The following is a 26,027-nucleotide window of genomic DNA, read 5'->3' as shown; positions in this document are numbered from 1 at the left end:
AAGAGGTATGCTTAGATAACCTATGCATAAAAATATACTTTATTTTTATTTTTTTAACATAGAATTAGGCATAATGATTATGGCTCTAGATTGCAGATAAAAGCTATTTTAGGTGTTTAAAAAATGCCACATTTTCCAACCTGGACAACGCCTCCTCCATCCTCATGTACTTTGTGCCCCCTCTAAAATAATGGGTGCATGACACTCCTGGTCCATAGTTTCATTTCTTAGGAAAGACTTCCGGGTTAAATAAAAGTTAAATAAATAGCCATACATGTTTACATACTATACGGGGGATTACAGTACTACCGGTATTTCAACATGGACATACACAGTATACAAATCTATATCATGAATCCATATGCTATTGTCCATCACAGGCTGTAACTGTGTTTGGTCTTCAACATGGCAATGTGGCCTCCTGGATGCTTGGTCTTCATGCTCCCAAAGTGTCTGCAAACAGATCAGGAAGTTTTTTAGAGCTTTAATTTTTGTGTAGAACCCAGCAGGAATGTATTCGGGAGGCATAGAGTCAGGTGAAGAGAGAGTGGGAATTGTCATGGTCTCAGACTTTGGTTTTCATGCATATATAATTATGCATAGCTTATCACATTGTTAATACTGTTATGTTTTATGTTTTTTTGTTGCTTTCCAAGTCTTGTGCTATTACTCTCTTAGGAACCAGAAGGGGGAAGTGGAGAAACTAAAAGCTGCTCCATCTGACATAGAACGAGACCGCAGATTCAGCTGGAATGGCATTTTGTTGTGTGATGAAAGATGGAAATAAAATGGTGTCATCATAGTACAGAGGCCATGAGTCTCTGAATTTGTAAAACTCACGGTGAATGTTAATTCATTGTTTGTTCCATTTGTTAGTTAATGTTTTATAATCATTAGTTTTTTTTTTTAATGTATGTATTATTATCATTGTTTATCATTAATTAGTAATTTCCAAGTATATATACATTAAACATTAGGATGCTATTGTTCAAGAGGAAGGACTGTTGGATTCGACATTTTGAACATTGAGATATTAAATAAATGATAGAGAAGAAGCATAGAATATGAGGAGTGAAAGAGAATGGGTTTTCTGTCAGAAGTTAATGGTTTTCTGTAGAAAGACAGATGGCTTTGGAATGTTTTGGGTGGACGGGAGGAGAGTAACGTGTTGATATAGGGGAGACAGATGGACATTTGATGGGAGAAATGTTGGGTTGTCTGAAATACAGCTGTACAGAACCTTTGGGAAGAATTCAACTTGGTTAAAGCTTCTCTAGTGTCCGTAAGTTATTTACTCTGAAAAATAAGAACCTAACACATACCTCCATGTATTTGACTCATGGTTGTAGACTTCTATTGTTTTCAGACTGGTGATGCCATCAGATCCTCCCACAGCCAACAACGACCCGTTGAACACCATCAGAGACATCTGAAAGAGGTGGACAGGAGAGGAGTGACAGTGACAGAGCTGATATGAAAGGTTGACTCCGCAAGATGATATCATAAAAACAATGGACATCTTCCTATATGCAGACATCGACATTAACAGTAACCATATCTGACTAGAGTTGCATTACTTGCTCTTCGAAAGGCTGTGTGCTATCAGTCAATTATGTCAGTCTCTGGAGATTTAGTTAATGTTGATGTGGGACGTGATCTGACCAATAGGGTGGCCAGAAAGGGTGTGCGTGACCAATCACTTGCTTTGTTTCTCTTGCATCTCATGCGTTTGACGGGGGTCCAACTCAGAGCGTCTGGATCAAACTTCTCTGCAGCGCTGAGCTCCAGGTTGAGTTCATCTCTTCCTCCGGCCACGAACAGACGTCCCAGGTACACACAGCAGCCCGCGTTCTCTCTAGGGGTCATCATGGGGGGGCACGCGTACCACATCCCATCCAAGGGATTGAAACGCTCCACTGGGATCACAGAACACAGACAGGTCACACACAGACTCAGGTCACACACAGATACAGATAACCAAATACACAGACAGGCTGTGAAATAAACATACTGTAGAATTACATAATTTACTCACATCACGAAACAGACACAGACTACGGAAAAGAAGGTCCACGAAACAAACACAGACAAACGCAACAGAAGATCCACGAAACAGACGCAGTCCATGGAATAGAAGGTCCACGTAACAGACAGACTACAGAACAGAAAGACCATGAAACAGACAGACTACAGAACAGAAGGTCCATGAGATGGATAGACCACAAAACAGACAGATCAGGAAACAGACTACAGAATAGACACAGGGTAGGATCATGGATGAGGTCATTCAGGGGGGAAATACAGCGAAGGCACCAATGATATTGTCACAACAACACAATTATATTATTGTGGTTTTCTACATCTGATTCTGAGTAGTCAGCTAAATCTTACTGAAATATAATTGCCATATATATTACTCTTACAGGAATTCCATATGGGCGACGATATTGGACATTTTTTATTAATGCCTACTTGATGATAACTAGGACAGAATGCTTATATGCTTACAATGCTTATAACTAGGACAGAAGAATTTATAACTGACTTTTCCAACATAACATAGGTACAGCAGATCCCCTTATTGTATGGGAAACTTTTAAATGTGCCTTTAGAGGCCATGCAATTCAGTACTCATCTATAAAACAAAAGCGATTTAGATCAAAAGAGTCCATATTAACAAAGGAAATTGATGGACTAACAGTGCAGATAGACAGCAATAAAAACTGTACTATAGAGGCAAATAATTAGTTAGAGGAAAAACAAGAAGAAATGGGGGAACTTATTCAGGAAAAATCCAGTGTAATATATTATAAAAAATAAAGCGAACTGGATGGAATATGGGGAAAAATGCACCAAATTCTTTTTCAATCTTCAACATAGAAATGCTACCAAAACAAATGTATTGAAACTTGTTACAAATGATGGAGTCACGAATGATTCACCAAATTATATTTTGATAGAGGAAGTAAAGTACTTTAAGAATATATCTCCTCCATCTCCACTAACCGAAGCTAATTGTATGGATTTTTTTCCAATTAATAATGTAAAATTAACATTTGTACAGAAAGACTCATGTGAAGGCCAAATTACAGAGGAGGCAATCCTTTATGCAATTAAAGCCTTTAAGGCTGGGAAAACTCCAGGGCTGGATGGCATATCAGTGGAAGTATACCCAAACATTTTTGATATACTCAGAGGACCATTCCTATATAAACTGTAGATTATCGGACACGCAACAAGAAGGTCTGATTTCATTATTACTGAAACTGGATCCAAGTGGTATATATAAAGACCCAGTCCATTAAAAGATTGGAGGCCTCTTACACTTCAGTGTTGTGATGCAAAAATACTAGCTAAATGCTTGGCACATGGAATTAAAAAGGTATTTGTCAGATATTATTCATCCTAATCAGACAGGTTTTTTACATGGACGATACATTGGAGATAATATAAGACAAGTACTAGAAACAATTGAATACTATGAAATATCGGGTACATCAGGCCTGGTTTTCATAGCTGATTTTGAAAAAGTATGACTGGAGTTTATATATAAATGCCTAGAATCTCTTATAAAATGGGTTAAAGTTATGCATAGTAACCCTACGTGTTAAATAGTAAATAATGGCTACATCTCAGAAAGTTTTAAACTGTCAAGAGGATTAAAACAAGGTTGTCCACAATCGGCGTATCTCTTTATTATTGCCATCGAAATGTTAGCTGTTAAAATTAGATCCAACAATAATATTAAGGGATTAGAAATCCGTGGCTTAAAATCTAAGGTGTCATTGTACGCTGATGATTCATGTTTTCTTTTAAAACCACAATTATAATCCCTCCACAGCCTTATAGAGGATCTAGATACTTTTTGCTAACCTCTCTGGATTAAAACCAAATTTATGATAAATGTACTATATTACATATTGGATCACAAAAAAATGCAACTTTTACATTACCTTGTAGTTTACCAATAAAATGGTCTGACGGGGATGTGGACATACTCGGTATAAACATCCCGAAAGAAAGACATGATCTCACTCCAATACATTTTTATAGAAATTTAGCAGAAATAGATAAGATATTGCTACCATGGAAAGGAAAATACCTGTCTATTTGTGGAAAAATCACCCTGATTAACTCTTTAGTCATACCACAGTTTACATATTTGCTTATGGTTTTGCCTACACCTAATGACCTGTTTTTTAAATTATATGAACAAAAAATATTACATTATATTTGGAATGGCAAGCCAGACAAAATTAAAAGGGCCTATTTATATAACGAATATGAATTTGGAGGGCAGAAATTATTAAATATTAAAGCATTGGACTTCTCACTAAAGTCATCAGCCATACAGAAATCATACTTAAATCTGAAATGGTCTAGTAAATCTAGTAAATTGGTAGGAATGTCTCACCCCATGTTCAAGAATGGCCTTTTTCCCTTTTTTCAGATTACAACTGCTCACTTTCGGTTGTTTGAAAATGAAAAAATCTCCAAAATATCCTTATTTTAAAACAAGCCTTAGAAAGTTGGTTGCAATTTCAGTTTAATCCACCTGAAAAGAAGGAACAAATAATACAACAAATATTGTGGCTAAACTCAAATTAACTAATTGATTAAAAGAATTATAATAATTTTGATAAAATGTTTTAAAAAGGTATACGTTTTGTAAATTATATCATAAATAGGACTGGTGGAGGTATGTCATACATGCAGTTAACACAGACATATGGAAATGTTTGCTTTACCCAAAATTACAACCAACTAATTGCAGCATTACCACAAAAATGGAGTAGAAGGGGGAAAAAGTGAGAAACTTGTCTGCCGGCCTTGCATTAAAGACCATAAATGGTTAAAGTAAATTGTGATAAATAAAAACACATACCAATTTATTTTAAAGACCAAAAAATTGACAGTTGTGCCATATATATTGCAAAATAGTTGGGAAGAGATTTTCAATGTACCTATTCCATGGCAGATGGTTTATGAATTGACATACAAAACAACACTGGATTCAAAACGTATCATTTTTCTATTTAAATTACTATACAAAATTCTTGCAAACAATAGAATGTTATATATATGGGGGATACAATCTTCCCAGCTCTGCAGATTTTGCTGTGAGGAGGCAGAGTCATTAGATCATTTATTTGGTATTGTCCGCATGTAGCTCATTTTTGGTCACAGGTCCTGAATGGCTGAAGAATTGCATCATTTACCTGGAACTAACGCTGCAGATAGCAATACTGGGTGATTAGAAAAGTCATAGTCAATCAATCAATAATATAATAATTATTTTAGCAAAAATGTTTATCTTTAATTTACAATCTGTAGAAGCTATGAGAATAGAAAGGTTCAGTACTTTTGTGAAGCATCACAGCACAGTTGAAAAATATATGGCAAATAGAAATCCAAAATGGATGGTGTTAAGAGATAGATGGGAGGGGTTGAATGGAGCTGAAGGGTGGGACTAATAACAACAAGATAACCAATGTATAACCTACGGGGTCTGTAAAATGTATATTGGTCAGAAATGTTGTGAAATAGCACAGTTGCAAATAGAAATCAAACAGGATGGACATCAGAAATAGAGGAAGGACTAAAAACAAACAAAATCTAACTATTGTAAAATAGATTGTGTCTGTAAAATGTGTATAATATGTATAAACTGAAGGTAGAAGCCTAAGTGTTATTGTTTATTAGTTTACTCCAATTGGGGGAAGGGTATTAGGGTTTGCAGGGAATAATAAAGGTATATTCTAAAAAAGGTCAAAATCAAATCAAATTGTATTTGTCACATACACATGGTTAGCAGATGTTAATGCGAGTGTAGCGAAATGCTTGTGCTTCTAGTTCCGACAATGCAGTAATAACCAGCGAGTAATCTAACCTAACAATTTCACAACAACTACCTTCTACACACAAGTGTAAAGGGATGAAGAATATGTACATAAAGATATATGAATGAGTGATGGTACAGAACGGCATAGGCAAGATGCAGTAGATGGTATCGGGTACAGTATATACATATGAGATGAGTAATGTAGGGTATGTAAACATATAAAAAGTGGCATTGTTTAAAGTACGTATATATGTATGTGTATGTACAGTATATACTTATATATGTATGAATGGTTATGTATACATATATACAGTTGAAGTTGGAAGTTTACATCCACTTAGGTTGGAGTCAATAAAACTTGTTTTTCCACCACTCCACAAATGTCTTGTTAAGAAACTAAAGTCTTGGCAAGTCGGTTAGGACATCTACTTTGTGCATGACACAAGTAATTTTTCCAACAATTGTTGACAGATATATTATTTCACTTATAATTCACTGTATCACAATTCCAGTGGGTCAGAAGTTTACATACACTAAGTTGACTGTGCCTTTAAACAGTTGGAAAATTCCAGAAAATGATGTCATGCCTTTAGAAGCTTCTGATAATTGACATAATTTGAGTCAATTGGAGATGTACCTGTGGAAGTATTTCAAGGCCTACCTTCAAACTCAGTGCCTCTTTGCTTGACATCATGGGAAAATCTAAAGAAATCAGAAAAAATTGTGGACCTCCACAAGTCTGGTTCATCTTTGGGAGCAATTTTCAAACACCTGAAGGTACCACGTTCATCTGTACAAACAATTGTACACAAGTATAAACACCATGGGACCACGCAGCTGTCATACCTCTCAGGAAGGAGACGCGTAAGAGATGAACGTACTTTACTGCGAAAAGTGCAAATCAATCCCAGAACAACAGCAAAGGACCTTGTGAAGATTCTGGAGGAAATAGGTACAAAAGTATCTATATCAACAGTAAAACGAGTCCTATATTGACATAAGGTGAAAGGCTGCTCAGCAAGGAAGAAGCCACTGCTCCAAAACCACCATAAAAAAGCCAGACTATGGTTTGCAACTGCACATGGGGACAAAGATCGTACTTTTTGGAGAAATGTCCTCTGGTCTGATGAAACAAAAATAGAACTTTTTGGTCATAATGACCATCATTATGTTTGGAGGAAAAAGGGGGAGGCTTGCAAGCCGAGGAACACCATCCAAACCGTGAAGCACGGGGGTGGCAGCATCATGTTGTGGGGGTGCTTTGCTGCAGGAGGGACTGGTGCACTTCACAAAATAGTTGGCATCATGAGGGAGGAAAATTATGTGGATATATTGAAGCAACATCTCAAGACATCAGTCAGGAAGTTAAAGCTTGGACGCAAATGGGTCTTCCAAATGGACAATGACAACAAGCATACTTCCAAAGTTGTGGCAAAATGGCTTAAGGACAACAAAGTCAAGGTATTGGAGTGGCCATCACAAAGCCCTGACCTCAATCCTATAGAAAATTGGTGGCCAAAACTGAAAAAACGTGCGAGCAAGGAGGCCTACAAACCTGACTCAATTACACCAGCTCTGTCAGAAGGAATGGGCCAGAATTGACCCAACTTATTGTGGGAAGCTTGTTGGAAGCTACCCGAAACATTTGACCCAAGGTAAACAATTTAAAGGCAATGATACCAAATACTAATTGAGTGTATGTAAGCTTCTGACCCACTGGGAATGTGATGAAAGAAACAAAAGCTGAAATAAATAATCTCTCTACTATTATTCTGACATTTCACAATCTTAAAATAAAGAGGTGATCCTAACTGACCTAAGACAGGGAATTTTTACTAGGATTAAATATCAGGAACTGGGAAAAACTGAGTTTAAATGTATTTGGCTAAGGTGTATGTAAACTTCTGACTTCAACTGTATATGGGTATGTATGTATATGTATGTGTGTGGATATATATATTTACCAAAATAATATATGGGGGATTGGAAATGATGCAGACAATTACATTGACGGAAGCAACAATTTTTCCGCAATATTAAAGCTGATCCACCCCTTAAAATGTTTTAAATAATAATCTCACTGAAATAGAATTACAAACAGGTTTTTGGGTTATTGCTGGTTACTGTAACCTATGATGTTAGATTCCTGTGTTGTTTCTAGCAAAACCCAGAGTGTCTGGGGTTTACGAACGCTGAAAAGGTTATGAGAATTTTCCTGACTTTCTCTTCTCACAGACTGAAATATGCACTGACAACTGGCTGCACATGATAACCTTCCCGAGTATAGCTATGGTTTCCCAAGCCAAGTATGTGCTTGTGTGTGTGTGTGTGTGTGCTGTGAGCATGTGTATTGTGTGTGTGTGTGTGTGCGTGTGTGTGCGTGTGTGCGCGTGCGCGCGTGTGTGTGTGCGTGCGTGCGTGCGTGCGTGCGTGTGTGTGTGTGTGTGTGTGTGTTGGTACCAGACAGAAGGTCACATCATTGTTATGCTTGACCGAAACTGCAACATTTTGAAGAATTGTTTAAAAGTCTATGAATTCCTCTGGAGAGCAAAATATACAAAGAAACCTCAAAATGTAGAGTGTTTATACTTTTTTCTGACCACATGACCTACCAGGACAAATTCTGGGCCTTCCTTTTAAAATGTCCAGAGATCAGAAGTCCATAGAGATCTGCAGCACAGACACAGATCAATCATAGATTCTGTACTTATGTGGTACAGGGCAGCAGAAAAATGTGTGGAGAGGCAGCATTTGCTTCAGCACTTTTAAATCACTTTTGATATGGGTAAAAAATATATATTGATGCAAAGCGTTAAAAAGAGGAACAAAGTGCTGATTTGCCTCATGATGCAGAATTTCTCAGTCCACATCAGAATGCCAATGCAGGCTCTTTGTGTGTCTTAACCAATCAGATTCAGAAACCAAACTACCAGGGGTGCAGCTAGACAACTGCTTATCATGGTCGTCTCAAATAACTGAGTGACGCAGTGGTCTAAGGCACTGCATCTCAGTGCCTGAGGTGTCACTACAGGCACCCTGGTTTGTATCCAGGCTGTATCACAACCGGCTTTGATTGGGAGTTCCATAGGGTGGTGCACAATTGGCCCAACGTTGTCTGGGTTTGGCCGTTGTAGGCCCTCATTGTAAATAAGAATTTGTTCTTTACTGACTTGCCTAGTTAAATAAAATTAAAAATCTATGCAAAAAAATAATTAAAACAGCATGCATGATCAGAAGGATAGCTAAATATTGACCGGGAAAGATTCTTAAGCAAACAACCCAACCATTAATTGGGAGTCAGGTGAACTACTGTTCTATGGTCTGGGTAAATGCATCATCAAGTTAAATTAGGAGGCTGCAGATTGCACAGAACAAAGCAGCAAGGATTGTTTTAAGGTGGAGATATGGTTCTTCTGTTGTAGTCATGCTCAATGCTCTTGGTTGGTCATCAATCAACAAGATAATTGAAAAAAAATATTTTATTTAACAATGTACACCATTAAAACGGCCAAACTCTATTCACAACAGTATTCAGTTGGTAAGAGACAGACATTCAGTAAATACCAGGACTAGGTTCTCCACAATCTATCTGTTATCCAGACAGAAAAGAGAAATAGGCAAAATAACATTTAATAAAGAAATTGGGCAATTTATCTGGGCAAACCACAAACCTTTCAATATATAAATTCAAACAATACTTCAGAGCCTACTTTAAATATAATATAATAAATTGCAAGCTTGTGCGGGACTATTGTAGATGAAGGAATCAATCTATAATTTCAGACTGTTAGAGTATTTATCTGGTCAATATGTCAGTCCATTATGTCTGTTCGTAACAGTGTGTTATATGTGAAAATGTGATCGTATTATAAATTGTATTTTAGTGTTTAAGGACTCTTGGAAGATTAGTCCAATGAGGATTAAAAGATAACCTAATAAAATAAAATCAATCACGGAAATTGCAGGTCGCTCGCTCCAGGCACAATGCACCAAACACAAGGCGCTCTCCACTTTCCTCCTGTATTTATTTAGCAAGCCTGATAGCGCATCACACCCGACAGAAGCAAAAACTCTCCAGTAAATGTAGCAGCCTATACAGCTAAACACTAGCTATCTGATATGCTGTATTGCATGGAAACAAGACCATTTTTCAGTCTGGTCAACTGTAGGCTACTAACAACAGCAGCTGCATTGTAAGTGAGGACTTGGTGGACTGTATATTCTTTAGGTTTGCTTTTACTCATGTGTTCTCTCCCATGTGCTGGTTAGGGCACAGACAGGAAGGATTCCAGTTGAGATGGTTTAATAATGCTGAAATTACGTCTCGGAGCAGCACCGCAGAGTGTACAGTATGTAGTAAGGATGGTCCAAGGCACTTATTGATCTGGCAACTTGCTTCAACCAATGTGTGTGTGTGTGTTATCAACAAGGACACACACTGGCATTGGCTAACACAATGAAAGCTAACTGGTGGGAAAACACAAGGATGTCTGGAACCTTCTCTCACTTGACTTTTCTCCAGCTGATCTTCTTCTCTGAGCTGGAGATCGCCCAGCATGCTCTGCTCTACTTCACAGGCCTACAGTTGCATAGGGCAGGACTACACGACGCAAAGCTGCATAAAGCAAGCTCAGCCCTGTGAGTTTCATTGTCCAATCATCATGTTGCTTTCTTTGTGTCTCTGTCTGTGTGTAGGAAACCCACCTAGTCCTTCTTTAAAATAGAATTCATATGAACAAGAACAAGGTTCCTGCAGTTTGACAGGGTTGTAATCCTCCCCAAGACCAGGAGTTTTTCCAGGAGTTTTTTCAAACCATGTAACCTGATTAGAAAAACTCTGGTCTAATCATAGCCCATATTAAACCTTTTTACGACGGATTAATCACGTCATACCATATAAGGTCCAAAGACATACCTGGTTAGATCACCAGATCAGGAAAATCTACAGGCCCCAGAATTATATATATTGTTTTTGCCACACCACTCTAGGACATGAGTTGCCACCTCTGATGTCGTACATTGAGTCGGGTACACCTATCTGTTAGCTTAATGTGTTATTCAGACCTGTGTTCATGGGTGCGTCGCCATCGCTGCCTCCAATCACGTATAGCTGACCATCCATCACAGCAGCCGTTGCCCCAGAACGCCGGCTCAGCATCGGTGGCTGCTTCGTCCAGCTATTCATTTTGGGATTATATCTGGAGGAATACGAACGATATACAAACAAAACTAAGATTTTATCAAATATATTTTCCCTATCTTCCTTCATATTATCACTAGTTAAACGGAGATACAGAAACAATGTCTAAATAGTTAAATTCTCCCTTTCCTCTGTCCGCCACATGTACAAGTGTGAATAGGAAATGTGTTTTTGCATATCCCAACACCCCCTGAGACACCCATGGAGAGTGGGGTCACAGCAAGGGTCTGCCATGATCAACGGCGACCCTGGAGCAATCAAGGTTAAGTACCTTTCTCAAGGACATATTGATAGATTTTTCAGCTTGTCGACTTGGGGATTTGAACTGGTGACATTTCGGTTACTGGCCCAACATTTTAACTACTAAGCTACCTGCCACCTGTCAAAAAGCCTATCAAAAGGTCAACAGGTCAAACTTGGTTATCTTGCTGTCACCTACGTACCGTATTCAGGTAATTCACAGAAAACATCTAAAGAGCGTTTAGACATGGACCTTTGTCATGATTAATCTATCACAACCACAGTGCAACCACTGATGAGAACATGGCCTTACCTCTCAACAGTGTTGGTGCAGACCATGCCGTCATATCCTCCAAGGGCGTATAGATATCCATCCATCTCCACCAGACCCACCCCACTGCGGGGGCTGCTCAGGGGGGCCACGTCGTTACTCCAGGTGTTGGTCTCTGGATTGTACCTACAAGGGGGGTGGGGGGGAAGACATGTCTGGTGAACAAGATAAGGAAGAGGACTATGGATGATTACCTATCACCATGTTTAACAGTGATTACCTATCGCCATCTTTATTAGTGATTATCCTTCACCATATATATACTATATATATACTTTATCAATGTAATACCTATCACCATCAATATCAGTGATTAACTATCTAATAAAATTGTATTTGTCACATGCGCCGAATACAACAGGTGTAGTAGACCTTACAGTGAAATGTTTACTTACAAGCCCTTAACCAACAATGCAGTTTTGAGAAAATACAAAACAGAAAGAGAAAAGAATAACACATATTTTTTTATTTTTTTTATTTCACCTTTAGGTAGGCTAGTTGAGAACAAGTTCTAATTTACAACTGCGACCTGGCCAAGATAAAGCAAAGCAGTTCGACACATACAACAACACAGAGTTACACATGGAATAAACAAACATACAGTCAATAATACAGTAGAAAAATTATATATACAGTGTGTGCAAATGAGGGACGGGAGGTAAGGCAATAAAAAAGGCCATGGTGGCAAAGTAATTACAATATACCAATTAAACACCGGAGTGAATAGATGTGCAGAAGATGAATGTGCAAGTAGAGATACTGGGGTGCAAAGGGGCAAGATAAATAAATACAGTATTGGGATGAGGTAGTTGGATGGGCTATTTACAGATGGACTATGTACAGGTGCAGTGATCTGTGAGCTGCTCTGACAGCTGGTGCTTAAAGCTAGTGAGGGAGATGTGAGTCTCCAGCTTCAGTGATTTTTGCAGTTCATTCCAGTCATTGGCAGCAGAGAACTGGAAGGAAAGGCGGCCAAAAGAGGAATTGGCTTTGGGGGTGACCAGTGAGATATACCTGCTGGAACGCGTGCTACGGGTGGGTGCTGCTATGGTGACCAGTGAGCTGAGATAAGGCGGGGCTTTACCTAGCAAAGACTTGTAGATGACCTGGAGACAGTAGGTTTGGCGACGAGTATGAAGCGATGGCCAGCCAACGAGAGCGTACAGGTCGCAGTGGTGGGTAGTATATGGGGCTTTGGTGACAAAACGGATGGCACTGTGATAGACTGCATCTAATTTGTTGAGTAGAGTGTTGGAGGCTATTTTGTAGATGACATCGCCGAAGTCGAGGATTGGTAGGATGGTCAGTTTTACGAGGATATGTTTGGCAGCATGAGTGAAGGATGCTTTGTTGTGAAATAGGAAGCCGATTCTAGATTTAGTTTTGGATTGGAGATGCTTAATGTGAGTCTGGAAGGAGAGTTTACAGTCTAGCCAGACACCAAGGTATTTGTAGTTGTCCACATATTCTAAGTCAGAACCGTCCAGAGTAGTGAAGCTGGATGGGCGGGCAGGTGCAGGCAGCGATCGGTTGAAGAGCATGCATTTAGTTTTACTTGCATTTAAGAGCAGTTGGAGAACACGGTAGGAGAGTTGTATGGCATTGAAGCTCGTCTGGAGGTTAGTAAGAAGGGCCAGAAGTATACAGAATGGTGTCGTCTGCGTAGCGGTGGATCAGAGAATCAGCAAGAGCGACATCATTGATGTGTACAGAGAAGAGAGTCGGACCGAGAATTGAACCCTGTGTCACCTACCATAGAGACTGCCAGAGGTCCGGACAACAGGCCCTTCGATTTGACACACTGAACTCTGTCAGAGAAGTAGTTGGTGAACCAGGCGAGGCAGTCATTTGAGAAACCAAGGCTGTTGAGTCTGCCGATAAGAATGTGGTGATTGACAGAGTCGAGGTGCCTTGGCCAGGTCGATGAATACGGCTGCACAGTAATGCCTCTTATCAATGGCGGTTATGATATCGCTTAGGAGCGTGGCTGAGGTGCACCCATGACCAGCTCAGAAACCAGATTGCATAGCGGAGAAGGTACGGTGGGTTTCGAAATGGTCGGTAATATGTTTGTTAACTTGGCTTTCGAAGACCTTAGAAAGACAGGGTAGAATAGATATAGGTCTGTAGCAGTTTAGTTCTAGAGTGTCTCCCCCTTTGAAGAGGGGGATAACCGTGGCAGCTTTCCAATCTTTGGGAATCTCAGACGATACGAAGGAGAGGTTGAACAGGCTAGTAATTGGGGTTGCAACAATTTCGGCGGATAATTTTAGAAAGAGAGGATCCAGATCGTCTAGCCCGGCTGATTTGTAGGGTTCCAGATTTTGCAGCTCTTTCAGAACATCACCTATCTGGATTTGGGTGAAGGAGAAATGGGGAAGGCTTGGGCGAGTTGCTGTGGGGGGTGCAGGTCAGTTGACCAGGGTAGGGGTAGCCAGTTGGAAAGCATGGCCAGCCGTAGAAAAATGCTTATTGAAATTCTTAATTATAGTGGATTTATCGGTGTTGGCAATGTTTCCTAGCCTCAGTGCAGTAGGCAGCTATGAGGAGGTGCTCTTATTCTCCATGGACTTTACAGTGTACCAGAACTTTTTTGAGTTTGTGCTACAGGATGCAAATTTCTGTTTGAAAAAGCTAGCCTTAGCTTTTCTAACTGCCTGTGTATATTGGTTCCTAACTTCCCTGAAAAGATGCAAATCACAAATAATTAAAGAGCAGCGGTAAATAACAATAGCGAGGCGATATACAGGGGGTACTGGTACAGCGTCAATGTGGAGGTTATATACAGGGAGTACCAGAACAGAGTCAATGTGGAGGCTATATACAGGGAGTACCGGAACAGAGTCAATGTGGAGGCTATATACAGGGAGTACCGGAACAGCGTCAATGTGGAGGCTATATACAGGGGGTACCGGTACAGCGTCAATGTGGAGGCTATATACAGGGGGTACCGGTACAGCGTCAATGTGGAGGCTATATACAGGGAGTACCGGAACAGAGTCAATGTGGAGGCTATATACAGGGGGTACCGGTACAGAGTCAATGTGGAGGCTATATACAGGGAGTACCAGAACAGAGTCAATGTGAAGGCTATATACAGGGAGTACCGGAACAGAGTCAATGTGGAGGCTATATACAGGGAGTACCGGTACAGAGTCAATGTGGAGGCTATATACAGGGAGTACCGGAACAGAGTCAATGTGGAGGCTATATACAGGGAGTACCGGAACAGAGTCAATGTGGAGGCTATATACAGGGAGTACCGGAACAGAGTCAATGTGGAGGCTATATACAGGGAGTACCGGAACAGAGTCAATGTGGAGGCTATATACAGGGAGTATCGGAACAGAGTCAATGTGGAGGCTATATACAGGGAGTACCGGTACAGAGTCAATGTGGAGGCTATATACAGGGAGTACCGGAACAGAGTCAATGTGGAGGCTATATACAGGGAGTACCGGTACAGAGTCAATGTGGAGGCTATATTCAGGGAGTACCGGAACAGAGTCAATGTGGAGGCTATATACAGGGAGTACCAGAACAGAGTCAATGTGGAGGCTATATACAGGGAGTACCGGAACAGAGTCAATGTGGAGGCTATATACAGGGGGTACTGGTACAGCGTCAATGTGGAGGCTATATACAGGGAGTACCGGAACAGAGTCTATGTGGAGGCTATATACAGGGAGTACCGGAACAGAGTCAATGTGGAGGCTATATACAGGGAGTACCGGAACAGAGTCAATGTGGAGGCTATATACAGGGAGTACCGGAACAGAGTCAATGTGGAGGCTATATACAGGGAGTACCGGAACAGAGTCAATATGGAGGCTATATACAGGGAGTACCGGAACAGAGTCAATGTGGAGGCTATATACAGGGAGTACCGGAACAGAGTCAATGTGGAGGCTATATACAGGGAGTACCGGAACAGAGTCAATGTGGAGGCTATATACAGGGAGTACCAGAACAGAGTCAATGTGGAGGCTATATACAGGGAGTACCGGAACAGAGTCAATGTGGAGGCTATATACAGGGAGTACCGGAACAGAGTCAATGTGGAGGCTATATACAGGGAGTACCGGAACAGAGTCAATGTGGAGGCTATATACAGGAGGTACCGGTACAGAGTCAATGTGGAGGCTATATACAGGGAATACCGGAACAGAGTCAATGTGGAGGCTATATACAGGGAGTACCGGTACAGAGTCAATGTGGAGGCTATATACAGGGGGTACCGGAACAGAGTCAATGTGGAGGCTATATACAGGGAGTACCGGAACAGAGTCAATGTGGAGGCTATATACAGGGAGTACCGGAACAGAGTCAATGTGCGGGGGCATCGGTGTTGAGGTACTTGATGTTATTAATGATTACAGATCACAATCTATATCCGTGATTACCTATCACCATCTATATTAATGATTACAGATCACCATCTATATCAGTGATTACCTATCACCATCTATATTAATGATTACCTATCACCGTCTATATTAATGATTACCTATCACCATCTATATTAATGATTACCTATCACCATCTATATTAATGATTACCTATCACCGTCTATATTAATGATTACCTATCACAATCTATATCAGTGATTACCTATCACCATCTATATTAATGATTACCTATCACATCTATATCAGTGATTACCTATCACATCTATATTAATGATTACATATCATCATCTATATTATTGATTACCTATTACCATCTTTATCAATGTAGTACCTCTCACCGTCTATATTAATGATTACCTATCACCATCTATATCAGTGATTACCTATCACCATCTATATTAATGCTTACCTATCACCATCTATATTAATGATTACCTATCACCATCTATATCAGTGATTACCTATCACATCTATATTAATGATTACCTATCATAATCTATATTATTGATTACCTATTACCATCTATATTAATGATTACCTATCATCATCTATATTATTGATTACCTATTACCATCTTTATCAATGTAATACCTATCACCATCTACATCAGTGATTAACTATCACCATCTTTATCAATGTAATACTTATCACAATCTATATCAGTGATTACCTATCACATCTAAATTAATGATTACCTATCACCATCTATATTAATGATTACCTATCACCCTCCTTATCAATGTAATACCCATCACCATATATATCAGTGATTACCTATCACCATCTTTAATGATAACCTATCACCATCTATATTAGTGATTACTTATCACCCTCTATATTAATGATTACCGATCACCATCTTCATCAATGTAATATATATCACCATCTATATTAGTGATTACATATCACCATCTATATTAATGATTACCTATCACCATCTTCATCAATGTAATACCTATCACCATCTATTTTAATGATTACCTATCACCATCTATGATTACCTATCACAATCTATATCAGTGATTACCTATCACCATCCATATTAATGATAACCTATCAGCATCTAGATCAGTGATTACCCATCACCATCTACATCAGTGATTACCTATCCCATCTATATTAATGATTACCTATCACCATCTATATCAGTGATTACCCATCACATCTATATGAATGATTACCTATCACAATCTATATTAATGATTGCCTATCACCATCTATATTAATGATTACCTATCACCATCTATATCAGTGATTACCATCACATCTATATTAATGATTACCTATCACTGTCTATATTAATGATTACCTATCACCATCTATATTAATGATTACTTATCACATCTATATCAGTGATTACCCATCACATCTATAGCAGTGATTACCTATCACATCTATATGAATGATTACCTATCACATCTATAGCAGTGATTACCTATCCCATCTATATGAATGATTACCTATCACATCTATATTAATGATTACCTATCACATCTATATCGGTGATTACCTATCACATCTATAGTAATGACTACCTATCACCATCTATATTAATGATTACCTATCACATCTATAGCAGTGATTACCTATCACATCTATATTAATGATTACCTATCACATCTATAGCAGTGATTACCTATCGCCATCTATATTAATGATTACCTATCACATCTATAGCAGTGATTACCTATCACCATCTATATCAATGTAATACCTAACATCATCTCTATCAATGTAATACCTGGAGAATAAAGTGACACAGCAAATCATAGATTGAGCATGGCATCAGTTAATTGATTGGAAGTATGACAGACTGCCCCAAGAGACATGTGTTCTCCCTCCTGCAGTATCAAATAGGACACTCAGTGTGGGGTCTAATCAAATGATGAGATTCCTGAGAGCCCAGGGCACACCTGCTGCTCTCTGGTGCTGTCTGCTCTCCCACAGACAGACACCGACAAGGAAAGGTTGAGCTCTGATCGAAAAAGCCGTAAAGGTTTGTCTCTAATCACAATGGGGTGGAGGAGCAGAGAGTGGAAGTGCTATTCAGCAGATTAGTATCCTAATGCTCTTCCTTTTCTACTAACATGTACAGTCATGCGCTCCTCCCCACGAGTACACATTTCCTGTATGCTATTGAGGAAGAGAATAGTCCTTTCAGACCCACCTGTGTTTGACAACAGCTGATAATTGGCTGATCATGAGATAAGGGGACGTGCTGTATCCACATTAACGAATGGCGGGAAACTGCCCGAATGATGATGAATTCTCAGTATGGGTGAACCTACATACACAAACAAATAGGGTTCCGCAAGGGTTTTTTGGGAAGGGTGATGGTTCTATGTGAAACTATACTGACCCCCAAAAAACATGTGAGCCCTTCAGTGGTTCTTTGCAGGTTAACAAGAGGGTTCTTTTCTGTTTTAGTGAGAATTAAAATATAGGGGGGTGGCTCATTAAAATTCTTTGGGGCGTAGTTTGTGCACAGCTCTTTTTGTGCAAGCCTGAGTAAGAGTGTCATTCCAATTGATCTAATCTGTTGGTTTATGCTATTGCATATTATGTATGACTATGGCCATTGAAGGTGTCTTGTGAAAGACTCAGGTGTGGTCTTGTGTCAATTGAGAACGGTTGATTTAGACAGTAGTTCTCAGTTTTCTCCTCAGGGATCCCCAGCCGTTGCAGAGCTAGCATACCTGATTCAACTTGTTAATAAACACTACAATAAAACCTATGGAATTTTAACAATACAATATGTGTAACGGCTGTCAATGTCGTTCTCCTCCTCAGACGAGGAGGAGCATGGATCGGACCAAGATGCGGAGTAGGAGGTATTCATGATTTTAATGGCAAACCAACAAACACTACAAATTAACAAAAACAACAAACGTGACTAACCTGCAACAGTCCTGTGTGGCCCAAACGCTAACACAGGAAACAAACACCCACAAAACACCAGTGAAACCCTGGCTGCCTTAGCATGACTCTCAATCAGAGACAAACGATACACACCTGTCTCTAATTGAGAATCATACCAGGCCGAACACAAAACCCCACATAGAAATAGAAAACATAGACTGCCCACCCAACACTCACGCCCTGACCAATAAAGACATATAAAACAAGAGAAAACAGGTCAGGAACGTGACATAACCCCCCCCTTAAGGTGCGAACTCCGGGCGCACCAGCACAAAGTCTAGGGGAGGGTCTGGGTGGGCATCTGACCACGGTGGTGGCTCAGGCTCTGGGCGAGGTCCCCACCCCACCATAGTCACTCCCCGCTTCCGTATCCCCCTCCCAATGACCACCCTCCAACTCAACCCACCTAAATGAAGGGGCAGCATCGGGATAAGGGCCAGCACCGGGATAAGGGGCAGCAGCTCCGGGATAAGGGGCAGCAGCTCCGGGAGAAGGGGCAGCTGCTCCGGGATAAGGGGCAGCAGCTCCGGGATAAGGGGCAGCTGCTCCGGGATAAGGGGAAGCTGCTCCGGGATAAGGGGAAGCTGCTCCGGGATAAGGGGCAGCTGCTCCGGGATAAGTGGCAGCTCATGACTGGAGGGCAGCTCATGACTGGAGGGCCGCTCATGACTGGAGGGCCGCTCATGACTGGAGGGCCGCTCATGACTGGAGGGCCGCTCATGACTGGAGGGCAGCTCATGACTGGAGGGCCGCTCATGACTGGAGGGCAGCTCATGACTGGAGGGCAGCTCATGACTGGAGGGCAGCTCATGACTGGAGGGCAGCTCATGACTGTAGGGCGTCTCTGGCAGCTCCTGACTGGCGGACGTCTCTGGCAGCTCCTGACTGGCGGGCGTCTCTGGCAGCTCCTGACTGGCGGGCGTCTCTGGCAGCCCCTGACTGGCGGGCGTCTCTGGCAGCTCCTGACTGGCTGGCGTCTCTGGCAGCTCCTGACTGGCTGGCGTCTCTGGCAGCTCCTGACTGGCTGGCGTCTCTGGCGGCTCCTGACTGGCTGGCGTCTCTGGCGGCTCCTGACTGGCTGGCGTCTCTGGCGGCTCCTGACTGGCTGGCGTCTCTGGCGGCTCCTGACTGACGGACGGCTCTAGCGGCTCCTGACAGACGGACGGCTCTAGCGGCTCCTGACAGACGGACGGCTCTACTGGCTCGGGACAGACGGGCGGCTCTAATGGCTCGTGGCAGACGGATGACTCAGATGGCGCTGGGCAGACGGATGGCTCAGACGGCGCTGGGCAGACGGATGGCTCAGATGGTGCTGGGCAGACGGATGGCTCAGATGGCGCTGGGCAGACGGATGGCTCAGATGGCGCTGGGCAGACGGATGGCTCAGATGGCGCTGGGCAGACGGATGGCTCAGATGGCGCTGGGCAGACGGATGGCTCAGATGGCGCTGGGCAGACGGATGGCTCAGATGGCGCTGGGCAGACGGGCAGTTCAGGCGCCGCTGGGCAGACGGGCAGTTCAGGCGCCGCTGGGCAGACGGGCAGTTCAGGCGCCGCTGGGCAGACGGGCAGTTCAGGCACCGCTGGGCAGACGGGCAGTTCAGGCACCGCTGGGCAGACGGGCAGTTCAGGCACCGCTGGGCAGACGGGCAGTTCAGGCACCGCTGGGCAGACGGCAGACTCTGGCCGGCTGAGACGCACTATAGGCCTGATGCGTGGTGCCGGAACTGGAGGTACCGGGCTGAGGGCACGCACCTCAGGGCGAGTGCGGGGAGGAGGAACAGGGCTCTGGTGATGCACTGGAAGCCTGGTGCGTGGTGTAGGCACTGGTGGTACTGGGCTGGGGCGGGAAGGTGGCGCCGGATATACCGGACCGTGAAGGAGGACACGCGCTTTTGAGCACCGAGCCTCTCCAACCTTACCAGGTTGAATGGTCCCCGTAGCCCTAGCCCTGCCAGTGCGGCGAGGTGGAATAGCCCGCACTGGGCTATGCAGGCGAACCGGGGACACCACCTGTAAGGCTGGTGCCATGTACGCCGGCCCGAGGAGACGTACTGGAGGCCAGATACGTTGGGCCGACTTCATGACATCCGGCTCGATGCCCAACCTAGCCCTCCCAGTGCGACAAGGTGGAATAGCCCGCACTGGGCTAAGCACGCGTACTGGGGACACCGTGCGCTTTACCGCATAACACGGTGTCTGACCAGTACGACGCCCTCTCACTCCACGGTAAGCCCGGGGAGTTGGCTCAGGTATCCAACCCGGCTTCGCCACACTCCCCTTTAGCCCCCCCCCCCAAGAAATTTTTGGGTGAGCCTCTCGGGTTTCCAGCCACTCTGCCTTGCAAGCGCCTCATAATGCCGCCTCTCCGCTTTCGCTGCCTCCAGCTCCGCTTTGGGGCGGCGACACTCCACTGGCTGTGCCCAGGGTCCTTTACCGTCTAGGATCTCCTCCCAAGTCCATTCCTCTTCTCTCCATTGCTTTGGTTCTTGCCGTCCATCTCCAATCCGCTTGGTCCAGGTTTGTTGGGTGTTTCTGTAACGGTTGTCAAAGTTGTTCTCCTCCTCAGACGAGGAGGAGCATGGATCGGACCAAGATGCGGAGTAGGAGGTATTCATGATTTTAATGGCAAACCAACAAACACTACAAATTAACAAAAACAACAAACGTGACTAACCTGCAACAGTCCTGTGTGGCCCAAACGCTAACACAGGAAACAAACACCCACAAAACACCAGTGAAACCCTGGCTGCCTTAGTATGACTCTCAATCAGAGACAAACGATACACACCTGTCTCTAATTGAGAATCATACCAGGCCGAACACAAAACCCCACATAGAAATAGAAAACATAGACTGCCCACCCAACACTCATGCCCTGACCAATAAAGACATGTAAAACAAGAGAAAACAGGTCAGGAACGTGACAATATGACTATTAAATCATATTAAAAATTAAAAAACTATGGTTCTACAAAGAGATTGAGAAAAGTTCTTTATAGAACCATACAGGTTCCATTTAGAACCGTATGTGCATGGTTCTTTATAGAACCTTCAAAAAAAGGTTCCATCTAGAACCAAAAAGTGTTCTGCTATGGTTACAAGCCAAATAACCCTTATTTGGCACTACATAGAACCATTTGTCTGTAATGTGTAGTATGGTACAGTATGTTGATATTTGTTGCATACAGTACGTTCTAAATAGTATGTTATATGATTAGTACACAGTATGTAGTTTAACTAAGTAGTAGGCAAGACAAAGCCTAGGGTTTGAGACAGTGAGAAGTCTGCCGGGTCAAAGACCAAAAGTGTGATGAGAGCGTGCGATACTGCAGAAGTTGAGAAGTGCTGGATATTTCTAGGCAACGTAATGCTATCCACACCCGTGACCCCCCATGCCCTACCATGCATAGTCCCCCCCCCCCCCAACCCCCCCCACCCCCCATACCCCACCGTGTAGAGGCCTCCCTCCAGTATCAGCACTCAGCACTGACAGCGCTGGGCCTCAGGGTGCTGATTAAGAGGCCTGTCATTCCATCCCCACATCCATCACGGATCCATCATATCCATCACACCTCAATCCTGGAGATTCCTCTCTGACTGCTTGGACCACCACCCCCCCAACCCAGTCCCCCCTGCCTAGACCCCCAGCCTCCTCTCCCTAGACCCCCAGCAGTGAATGGCTGTCAGCCCTGAGCCTCTGACCGGACCACCGACAGACTCACCACTACAACAGCCCGTTCACACACTCACTCTGACACACAGCGTGCGTTGGATATTTCTCATACAGCACTTTAACTGTGACCCTCTGAACTAGGAATTAAAACTAAAGCTTTACCAACAGTTCTATGGGTAGCCATCTTGAAACGCCCTTACCTCTCCACACTGCTTTTGCACGAGACACCATCGGACCCGCCCACCGTGTAGATCTTCCCGGCCAGGCCGTACACAGCCACATTACCACGGTGATTGATCATGGAGGCCATGTTTTTCCACTCATTCTCCAGGGGACAGAACTGTTCCACTGGGCAGGATGGATCCTGCTGGGTCCAGCCGCCCACTGTAGGTAGAACAGCCATTGATGTGAAGGTGCAGATGAATAACACCAGTTAAGGAGTTTGTTACTTTATTGACAGGCCTGTATTTATCTGGTACTAATTAGACTCATAACTAGAATAGTAATTTCCTCATGATTGCTCCTCTGATTCTTTGAGATTCATTATTATCAGTACTGTATACAGTATAATTTGGTCTATATTCAATACTACAATTAAGAGGACTACTTACAACCCACTATGCAAAACAATGGTTGAATCAATGTTGTTTCCACTTCATTTCAACCCAAAACATCAATCTGATGACGTTGAATCAACGTGGAAAACTGATTCGATTTGAAAAAGGTCATCAATGTGAGGGAATTATATATATTTTTTCACCCAACTTTTAACTTAAATCTAATGACATGGTGAAATGTTTTGTTGATTTCACGTTGAATTCACGTTAGTTGACAACTCATCCAAATGTAAATCAAAACTAGACGTTGAACTTAGTGTTAATTAACTTAGTGTTGTTTGAGAATGCAAAAGATTGCAAATTAGTGCTTTAGATATCCTAGGTAAAATGGTTATTCGTAGTAGTAAGTGAGTGAGACCTCCCATTGGGCACAGTCTGTCCATCTGTGAAACAACTGTTTTTGAAAGCTGTCTTTATAAAGACAGTAATTTGAAATATGCAGCTTTCAAAAACAGTTGTTTCACAGATGGACAGACTGTGCCCAATGGGAGGTCTCACTCACTTACTACTACGAATAACCATTTTACCTAGGATATCTAAAGCACTAATTTGCAATCTTTTGCATTCTCAAACAACACTAAGTTAATTTTAGCTCATCATTGACACCCATATTCAGACAACTCATGATCTCTCCCCTTCAAAAATACCAGTCCTTAATCTCTGAGGTTAGGGGGAATTTATGGACATGTCACCCTCCTCTCCCTCAGGAGAGACATGTGACTTTAGGAATGAGGTACACAGTGCGTTATTCCTCCATGCCAAGTGAGGTTATGAGGGCCTGCACCAAGCAAAACACTGTAGATAAAACTGTGTGCATAAGCTGCAGTGCTTAAAAAAATATTGCAGACTGGAGTTCAGTTTAGAGAGATATGGAGCACAAACTAAATTATACATTTGTTATCGCTTAATCTGTATATTTATTGAATTCAATATATTCCAGCCAGCCCCAGTGAACATACCCACCATTGATTTAATATAAAGCGTGCTATAGAGCAATGGACACCCAACAATCTGCCTTTTGAATGCAATTTCCCCAACATTCACTGAGATTAGTAAATGCTGTGTATGTTGGCTCAAGCATTTCAACCTTTTAAAGTCAAAAGCAATATTCTGCTTTACCACCTTGGACTAAATCCCATCCTAATTGTCAAACTGAATCTAATAAGCTTTGGCTTGCGCTCATATGAACCAATCTGTGAAACACTCAAATTGCAGACTTGAATTGTCAGGTTGACACAAACATACCTGTAAATATTGCTTGGCATTCAACTTCTCCTTTAGAGATATGTGACGACATTATACTTAATGTACGGTATGGTACCTACAACGTACTGTACTGAATGGTACCTACAACCTACTGTACTGTATGGTACCTACAACCTACTGTACTGTATGGTACCTACAACCTACTGTACTGTATGGTACCTACAACCTACTGTACTGTATGGTACCTACAACCTACTGTACTGTATGGTACCTACAACCTACTGCACTGTATGGTACCTACAACCTACTGTACTGTATGGTACCTACAACCTACTGTACTGTATGGTACCTACAACCTACTGTACTGTATGGTACCTACAACCTACTGCACTGTATGGTACCTACAACCTACTGTACTGTATGGTACCTACAACCTACTGTACTGTATGGTACCTACAACCTACTGCACTGTATGGTACCTACAACCTACTGTACTTTATGGTACCTACAACCTAATGTACTGTATGGTACCTACAACCTACTGTACTGTATGGTACCTACAACCTAATGTACTGTATGGTACCTACAACCTACTGTACTGTATGGTACCTACAACCTACTGTACTGTATGGTACCTACAACCTACTGCACTGTATGGTACCTACAACCTACTGTACTGTATGGCAGAGTAACTGACCACGTAGGTTGAACAAAGATGAGCAGATCTTTAAGGGGGAGTTACTGACCCATGTACATGACGTCGTTGAACACATCTGTAGGAGGGAGTTTGGAGTGTTGTCTACGCAGGGACATGGGGCTCGGGATACCATGGCGACTACTGACCCCCCCTTGTCTGTCTTTGGGGGTCATGCCCTCCTGTGTCTCTTGTTCACCAAGAGCCTCCCTGAAACACACACACACACACACACACACACACACACACACACACACACACACACACACACACACACACACACACACACACACACACACACACACACACACACACACACACACACACACACACACACACACACACACACAGGATTAGAATGAAAGGTCATGTAATAATTCACATTTACAATTTTCGAATTACCTGGTATTTACAGAGTGTACAATTATTTATATGGTGGCTCCAAGGGTCAAATATGCACATCCTGTGCATATTTCTCAGCTTTCAAAGTGTATCCTGATCTGTGGCATTTTCTTGGACATTTTGAACTGCACCGTCATCATTCTGTCTCTCATGCGAAATACACTCTCAAAACACCCATATAAAGATTCAGAAATGCTGAACAGCTTATTCATTTACTCCAAACTTAAAATATATACATACTGAACATCACACAACTCCAAAAAGGACTCAAATTACCCTTGTTCATTGTACACTCCCATGTTTCCTCAGCTCCCAGGTCAGATCTCCACAACAATATATTTTCTCTTGACACCTTGACAGCTAGTCAAACCTCTCGTTCACAGTCTTGTCTGTCTATAGATGTTCACTTCCCAGCACTCTCTTCTGCTTGATGTCTCTATTCCTGCCCAGCTCTGTCCAGCCTAGTCCACTGACTGACAGTTTTCTGCTCTC

At 42.3% G+C, this 26,027-nt stretch overlaps 1 protein-coding gene across 1 annotated transcript; it reads right to left on the bottom strand.

Moving 5' to 3' along the window:
- On the bottom strand, positions 1-26,027 carry si:ch73-29c22.1 (kelch-like protein 20). Its single transcript, XM_055887666.1, has 8 exons — positions 25,812-26,027; positions 25,186-25,343; positions 22,817-23,000; positions 11,596-11,739; positions 10,907-11,040; positions 1,705-1,916; positions 1,323-1,429; positions 1-453 (listed from the first exon to the last, which is right to left on the bottom strand). The coding sequence occupies exons 1-8, from the start codon at positions 25,832-25,834 to the stop codon at positions 375-377; spliced, it is 1,041 nt and encodes a 346-aa protein (XP_055743641.1). The 5' UTR covers positions 25,835-26,027; the 3' UTR covers positions 1-374.

This window comes from Salvelinus fontinalis, chromosome 28 (assembly GCF_029448725.1).
Source record: "Salvelinus fontinalis isolate EN_2023a chromosome 28, ASM2944872v1, whole genome shotgun sequence".
NCBI lineage: Eukaryota > Metazoa > Chordata > Actinopteri > Salmoniformes > Salmonidae > Salvelinus > Salvelinus fontinalis.
This window is presented reverse-complemented; position numbering and strand designations above follow the sequence as displayed.

Bases quoted from the DNA above. Each gene is read 5' to 3' on its own strand.
- si:ch73-29c22.1 (XM_055887666.1), bottom strand. From the start codon at position 25,834: ATGGGAGTGTACAATGAACAAGG. The intron at 25,344-25,811 runs GTAATTTGAGTC...TGTGTGTTTCAG, and splicing joins GGAGTGTACAATGAACAAGG to GGAGGCTCTTGGTGAACAAG. The intron at 23,001-25,185 runs GTCAGTAACTCC...TTCTACCTACAG, and splicing joins CAACGACGTCATGTACATGG to TGGGCGGCTGGACCCAGCAG.